This window comes from Arachis duranensis, chromosome 6, assembly GCF_000817695.3.
Source record: "Arachis duranensis cultivar V14167 chromosome 6, aradu.V14167.gnm2.J7QH, whole genome shotgun sequence".
Taxonomy (NCBI): domain Eukaryota; kingdom Viridiplantae; phylum Streptophyta; class Magnoliopsida; order Fabales; family Fabaceae; genus Arachis; species Arachis duranensis.
In genome coordinates, this window is record NC_029777.3 from 101,249,866 (window position 1) to 101,258,036 (window position 8,171).

General features: G+C 29.6%; 1 protein-coding gene across 1 annotated transcript; it reads left to right on the forward strand.

Moving 5' to 3' along the window:
* The first annotated feature begins 492 nt into the window (after positions 1 to 492).
* On the forward strand, positions 493 to 2,992 carry LOC107494923 (uncharacterized). Its single transcript, XM_021125280.2, has one exon. It carries the CDS (start codon positions 639 to 641, stop codon positions 2,847 to 2,849), a length of 2,211 nt encoding a protein of 736 aa, XP_020980939.1. The 5' UTR covers positions 493 to 638; the 3' UTR covers positions 2,850 to 2,992.
* The last annotated feature ends 5,179 nt before the right edge of the window (positions 2,993 to 8,171 follow it).

The window sequence follows — 8,171 nt, forward strand, 5'->3', positions numbered from 1 at the left end:
AAACATGAACTTTTGTTTGTATTGGCTAAAGGTTACCAGTTATTGTAAGAGTTCAAGTATCGACAAGTGACATTGTTTTTTCCATTGGCTTTTCAAAATGGTGTATTCTGATCATCTGCATAAGCAACGTGTATTCTTTCAAGAAAGCTCACAAAAGATCCAAGTTGTTTAGAGTGTATTTTTTGCACAAGAGCAAATGCATTTATGTTCCAGAAGGAGATACACTTTATATTGAAAAGTTTTACTGGTCCATACTTGCTAAATAATTAGTAGCCTTCGCAAATTATGCCGTATTGATCTTTTGGTTTTGGAAAGCCTATAGAGAAACACCTGACTATAGGCAACCAATGGTTAAAATATGTTGAATTGCTTAAACCATAGCTTTTGTTATTACTACTTTTGAATATGTATAACACATAACTGAAATGTTGCTTAAACATAACTTATGTTTCATCACTTTAATCTCAACAATTAAGAATTTTAGTGGCATATCTCATTTTTCACCCTCTTGTCTGTTTCATGTGCAGATTGAAGGTTTATGTGTGTTATTATTAAATCCAGTGTTCATGGTTATGCTCTTCTCTGTCTTCTAACTATGTGAGGAAGCCACACGTAAAGAGTTGAGACAAGAGAAAAGTATGGAGTGCAATAAAGATGAGGCAGTTAGGGCCAAAGAAGTGGCAGAGAGGAAATTATCTGAAAAGGACTACGTTGGTGCAAAAAGGTTTGCTCTCAAGGCTCTTAATTTGTATCCTGCACTGGAGGGTCTTACCCAGTTTGTGACAACCTTGGATGTTTATATCTCCGCCGAGAAAAAAATAAGTGGAGTAACAGATTGGTATGGTGTACTTGGAGTGACTCCTTCTGCTGATGATGAGACAGTTAAAAAGCAGTACAGAAAGCTGATTCTCGCTCTTCATCCTGACAAAAACAAGTCTCCAGGTGCAGACGGTGCGTTTAAGCTTGTTTCTGAGGCATGGACTTTGCTATCAGATAAGGCGAGAAGACTAGCATATAATCAGAAGAGGAGTTCAACAGGGTTTCAGCATAATGCTCCCAACCACGTTGTGTCGCAACCAAAAGCACCCAATCCAAATAGGATGGCAACTCCAAATGCAAGAACTGGAAGTAATAATGCTCAGGCTCCTCCAACATCCGTTCCTCCTCCATATAGAATGGTTGATACCTTTTGGACTATCTGTAGTCGTTGTAGTACACTACTTCAATATCTCAGGATTTATTTGAATGTTGCGCTACGATGTCCAAACTGTAATCAGGCGTTTGTGGCTGTAGAGAAGGTTCCACCTGCTGATGGTGTTAAGTCTTTTAATTGGTCCGCTCAGCAACATCAACAAAATTCTCAGCCTCGTGCTGGTGGTTGGGATCACCCCACTACTAATCCAGGAAGAACTCATTCAGTTTCTCAAAACATAGAATCAAGCAGTATGCGAGGCGGGTCTTCTTTTAGTAACACAAACTCCCAGTACGCTCCTCACTCAAGAATGCATGGTTTTGCTAGCAAAGATAGTTCAGCATCTACTCCAGCTGCATCTACTAAGCAGCAGGCAACTGTGAAATCAAGAAGCAAATGTGAGGGTGCTCCTTCAATTTCTGCAAGGGAGAGCAGTCACAAGTACAAGAGATCTGATGGTTCTTTCAATAATGTCCAAAGAACTGTAAAGAAAATGAGATCAGATGACATTCACATGGGTATAGAAACGACACATGGTTTTTCACGTTTTACTAACAAGCATCGCAGCATGAAAGAGTTGTCAACGTATGAATTGCGAAACATGTTGATCAATAAAGCACAGAATGAGATTCGCGAGAAACTCCAAGAATGGAAATCAACAGCTGAAGATAAGGTTACAAACAAGGACAAAGGAACCGAGACACAAAAAGGCACGTTAAAGGACAAAACTTGTTCAGAGAAGCAGGAAGATAAGGTTATGAACAAGGACGAAGGAAATGTGAGACAAAAAGGCTTGTTAAATGACAAAACAACTGGTTCGGAGAAGCATGAAGATTCCACCATTAATGATAATGGACATCTGGAAAGTGATCCTGTTCCCGTCACATCTGATGATACTGGAAAGGAGAACCAAGACTGCTATGTGATTCCCGTTGCTGATTCTGATTTTCACAATTTTGACTTGGAAAGAGCTGAAAATTCCTTTGCAGAGGACCAGGTCTGGGCAGCTTACGATGATGATGATAAAATGCCTAGATTTTATGTTAAAGTTCAAAAGGTGATGTCAACGAAGCCATTTAAAATGAGTGTCAGTTGGCTTAACTCTCGAAGCAACAAAGAATTGGGGCCGATGGATTGGATAGGTTCTGGTTTTTATAAAACTTGTGGGGATTTCACGATCGGCAAACGTGAAATAACTGGATCGTTAAATTCCTTTTCCCACAAGGTTAGATGGACAAAAGGCAACAGAGGAATCGTTCGAATCTTTCCGAGGAAGGGGGATATCTGGGCCCTTTATAGAAACTGGTCTCCTGATTGGAATAAAGATACTCCCGATGAAGTGAAGCACAAGTATGATATGGTGGAAGTACTTGATGATTTCAATGACAAGCAAGGTGTACTAGTTACACCACTTATCAAGGTTGATGGTTTTGTGGCAGTGTTTCAGAGGATTGAAGGTCATGATCTGGTAAGGAAGATTCCCAAAGTGGAGATGTTTCGATTCTCTCATCAGGTTCCTAATTACTTGCTTACAGGACAAGAAGCTCCTAATGCTCCAAAGGGTTGTCAAGAGTTGGATCCAGCAGCCACCTCTTTAGACCTCCTTCAGACAAAGAATGAAGCCAATGTTGAAAAATCAAAGGAAGAGACAAGTTAGTTACCTGAGAAATATGCTTCAGAACCGAGTAGATTAGAAAGGATGGTAGATGGAAAAAGAATGATAGATGAACTCTGCACAGTGTGAACAGCCTATAGTGCTTTACTACTTTGTTTTCCATATAGGTATAGATATGCTAAAAGGTCAATGATAGTCATTTCTACAAGCAAAATGATTAAATCAGAAGTTTTGGTATGATGTTTTGGTGCCTATTCTGTCTTTGTGGTGGTAACTCCATCAGATTCATTGTTTACTTACATCTATGAAATTTCTGTTTGATATTCAATTCCAATGATGCTTTTTTATACAAGTTTCACTTTCATTGTTTATTTTTAGTTCCGGTGGTGATACAGAATTTGTTTTCTGCCTTGCAAAGCAAATGCCTTGACAATAGGTTCTAGTGGAGGTTATATGATAGCACAACTTTGTACCATTAGTTTGATGGCTGTTATTTTCGTTTCGTAATTACGTTAAGGAGGATTTCTTATCCAATATTAGGATGTTTGACCTCTTAGTCTTAGGAATAGTTTTTTTCTTTTTTCTTTTATTTTTTAATCTTAAAAAGTTGTGTTTTATTTTTTTAAAAAAATAGAAAGCAGTTTTCAGGTAATTAACATGGGGTATGGTAAGAGGGGAGAAAAACATTATAACTAAGTTTTTATTTGAAGTCATTTTTTCAAGTATATTATTATAAAATAACTATTTCTATAAAGTTATCTTCATGTGGAGATAATATATATTACAAATTGTTAGATAATTTAGTCAAACATATTAATCTATTTAACTAAATTAATCCATTTAATTATTTACAATATTATTTTCATATAAAAATATCTTAACAAAAAGTAACCACTTTATTATGAACACCTTTCATGATATAAGCATATAATTAGATGATGATAATTTAGGAATGATTATGGCTTTATAAATTGAAAAGAAAAGAAAATCACATATTGTTTTGCTTCATGCTCTTTTTAGTAATTCTGATCTGTAATATAAAGGCAGTTTATTTTCTCATTTATTTTCTCACTGTATCCTAAAAGTGCTTCAAATAATAATAATCATTATATAAACCAGGAGCAGACCCACAATGTCTCTCCGGAGGATATTTTGGTTTATGTAATAAGATTGGATATTGTATATATTAAAGATGATATTATTATTTACAAATTAAACAAACCGTCATGATTAAAGGTATATTATTTGTAGAGGGGTATGTCTAAAACGAGCTCAACCATTATGTGCTTATTGAATGAGCTACATTTATATAGGCCATTAGATTTTATTAGATGAAAATCAAAGGCTAATATAAAACAAGAGCATTGATGGACTCTAATAAATATAGAATATCCTAGTACATAAATAAATACTTTAAATGGCAATACTTTAATACACAATACTTTAAACGGCAACAAAATTTTTTATTTTTAAATAATTAAATATAAAATATATGAGTATTTTTTATTTATTAAAATTAATTATTGCAAAAAAATTTTATAATATTAAAAATTATATTAAAATAATATTTTAAACTATAACTAACATAAAAATATAAAATAATTAAAATTTTATTTTATATTACTTCACAAATAATTAGATTATTATATTATATTTGTATGTTATAGTTTAAAATATTATTTTAATATAATTTTTTAATATTATAAAAAAAAATTTGCATAATAATTAATTTTAATGAATAAAAAATTTATATTTTTTGTATTTATTTAATTTATATTTTTTTAGAACAAAAAGTTTCTACCTTTATATAATAAAATATGTGATAATCTTCTTAATATATATTATGGGTGGCAAAACGGGTCGAGTCTGTCGGGTCGACCCGCCGAATTCGCTAAAAAAATAGAAAATTATTGATAAATAGAAGAATGAAATTAATAATCGAAATTTATATATAGTAAATTGTCTACAAATCTTATAATTAGTAAAGGAGAGAGGAGAAACGAACGCTGAGGAAGAATGATTAAAGGTGCAAAGAGTTCTAATCATTAGTCTTTCATGTCTTAAGTGTCACTTGTATAGTGTTACGGGATGGGAAAGAAATTAGAGTGTCTTTAACCAAATTTATTCAAAAAGGAGAAATCATTTGCAAAAACAAAAGTCAGATAATTTATATGAATAAATAGTTTCTGATTGAAAATGATGGATGTCAAATCAGTTTTTGTTATATGCCTATTTTAATAATGTAAATCAAATCAATTGATTTAGTATGTTGAGTAATAAATCGAATTAAATTGATTCCACTTATATAAAGGTATTCAGGACAGATATATATGTAACAAAAATTTATTTAAAATATTTACATAATTTTCAATCTCAAACTATTTATTTATGTAAATTATCTCCAAAAATTAAAATTGCTTTTATTTTTATAACTACAACTTTTAACTTGAAGCCAGACAAAAAAAAAGGAAAATAAAAGGAGACATATATGATCCTATTTGTTTATTGGATCTTGAATCCAATGATGAATGGATCATTGAACGAGATTCTCGCCAATTGAATGAATAAAGATGTGTTTTAAAATTGCAGAAGGTTTACCCAAAAAGAGAAAGAGAGATAACAACTACCACAACTAACGAATCCCATTTTTCCGCTAGCTCGTTTGCTTTAATCTCCTTTTATAGTACGTTAGTATCTTGTATTTACTTTACTATTTGTTACTTTAGATCTAAAAAATATCAATGTACATAATAAAGATAAGGAAAATAAAAGTTCTAAAAATTGAATCAGTTCAATCGGTTCGACTGAATTAATCAGAAATCGATCATTTAGTCAGTTCGATTAATTTTTAGAATCGTTTGTAAAAAATTAATAAAAAATCGACCGAATAGATAATTAACCAGAACGTTGAATAAAAAAACACTCACCTACTTAATTCAAGAAAGTCACTCACCACGTCTCCCATTCCTCCCTCAACCCTAATTTGAACTCGTCCAGTTGTCTCTAAAGCATCTGTGTCGGAAGTACGATTTAAAAATTCTATCGTCGTCGGCGGTTGATTAGTTCAAACTTCGAAGCTTTTGTTGTCGACCATTTCTGTCCTACCAAGCATATGTTCTACCGCCGTGGACTCTAAACCTTCTTTCTTCTCTCTGTCACTTCAATTTTTCAATTATTTTTTTATTTTGTTAATTATATATGAATTGCTGTAGTGAGTTCTTATTTTTTTTATTTTGTTAATTATATGAATTTTTGTAGAGTTCTTCAGTTCTTCATTTTTTTATTTTGTTAATTTTGTAATATTGAATAGAATTTTGATATAATTTTAGATTCTAAATTGTTGTAATTCTGAATGTTATTGAAATTACTGTAAATTTTGAATCTTTTTATGCCTATGAATTTGATCATGTGCGGTGTTTATCTTAGTTGCTCTGAAGAGAGGTGAGAGAAAAAAATAGGATAATTGTTGGTTCATTATTCTGATCATCTGGGACGTTTCTAGTTAGTACTAAAATTGTAGATAAAATTATTGCAAAATTTCTTCATATGAATGGTTCTGATTGAGGCTTGTAATGACAATGTGATAATAGTTATTGTTTGCTCTCTCTAATAATAGAAATCCAATTAAATCAATTTTTAAATACCTGATTTATAGTAATTTTAGGACATACTTAAAAGATTAAGTAAAAAATGAGCTGTCATAAATTAATAGGTGAAAACTGAAAAGGCTATTTAATTGGGGATAAAATTTAAGATAGGTGAAAACTGAAAAGGCTATTTAATTGGGGATAAAATTTAAGATAGGTGAAAACTGAAAAGGCTATTTAATTGGAGATAAAATTTAAGAATAAAAATACATAAAAGATAGGAGGATGAGAAAATGCTGCAACATAGTAAAACACCAATTTTCTTGAATCAACTATGAGTGAAATGCCAACGAGAAGCACAAACATAGTTTTTATTGTATAACAAAGCTTGGCAGCAAATCTTTGTATACGAAAGATTAAACTGATAATACCTTTTGAGTTTAGGATTTTAAATTGCATTATACATTTGTAGTTGAGATCTTTAGTGATTTTAGATATCTTTATAATTATTACAAATTTATCGCTGTAACAGTATAAATGGCCTTTTTTATTATTGTTTGTAATTTCATCAATTGCAATATAAATTACTATTGAAGTTATATACTTTGAAATTTATTAAGTTAGAAATTATTGAAATTATATATTAAATTTTTAATTAATTTTTTAATAATTTTATTTAATATTTAATTAAATCAGTTAGGATGTATTTGGCAAATGCGTTGGTGAAGAAAGAAGTGCGTTTGAACTTCTTGAAAGTTTTACTTTTATATTTGGCAATTTTTTTCTTTCTAAACGCAGAAACGATTCTGCCTCTAAACCCACGTTGAGAAGAAGCTAAAATTTGTAGCTTCTGCGTTTCACCCGTTTATGATTGCTGATTACTTTTAGAAAATTAGGTGAAAAAAATTTTTCTTTTTTACCAACCTTACCCTTCATTTTCTTCTATAAAAAGGATACCAATAATTATAAGTTTCACAGTAGTTTCTCTGTAGTTCTTTCTATTTTTTCATAGTTCTTCCTTCCATTTTTTTTCATCAAAATCGTTCAGATTTGTTTCAATCACTAGTAAATTAAATATTTTAATTTTTTTATTATTTTTAGTACTCATTTTCATATTTTAATTTTTAGTGTTACGATTTCTGATATTATATTTTTATATGAGTTTTTTTTATCATTTTCTATACTATTTTTTATATGTATATTTTTTATGATTTTTTTTATTTTTGTTTGACTTTGTTTATATAATTTTTTATTTATTTTATTGTATTTATTTTATTCATATGACAAATATTGTTGATTTTTTTTATTTTTTGTAGTGTTATACTTTATTTTATATTAATTTTTTTATTTTTTATTTTGACTTTGTAAAATTTATAATTGTAATTATTATATATTACGTTTATTATCAAAATTTTGTATAATATAAACTATAATCCTATAAAAAATGGCAAAATAAATAAAAAATTAATTATAAGTAACAATAGAGCTATAAATAATAAAAATTTATAGTCTAAAATAATACTAAATTAAAGAATACGGGTAATATTATAAAAATTATAGAATATTTTTTTTGTTTAACATTATAAAATTTATAATACTCTTTCATATTTTTTTATTGTATTTATTTATTTATATAATAAATATTTTTTATATTATTTTTGTTAGGTTCTGTTTTTGCATGTATATAAAAAATAATTTAAATTGATGTCTCTTTTAGTAATTTTTTATCTAAAAGTGATTTTGAGTAGTATAATCCAAACAATATTGATTATGTTAT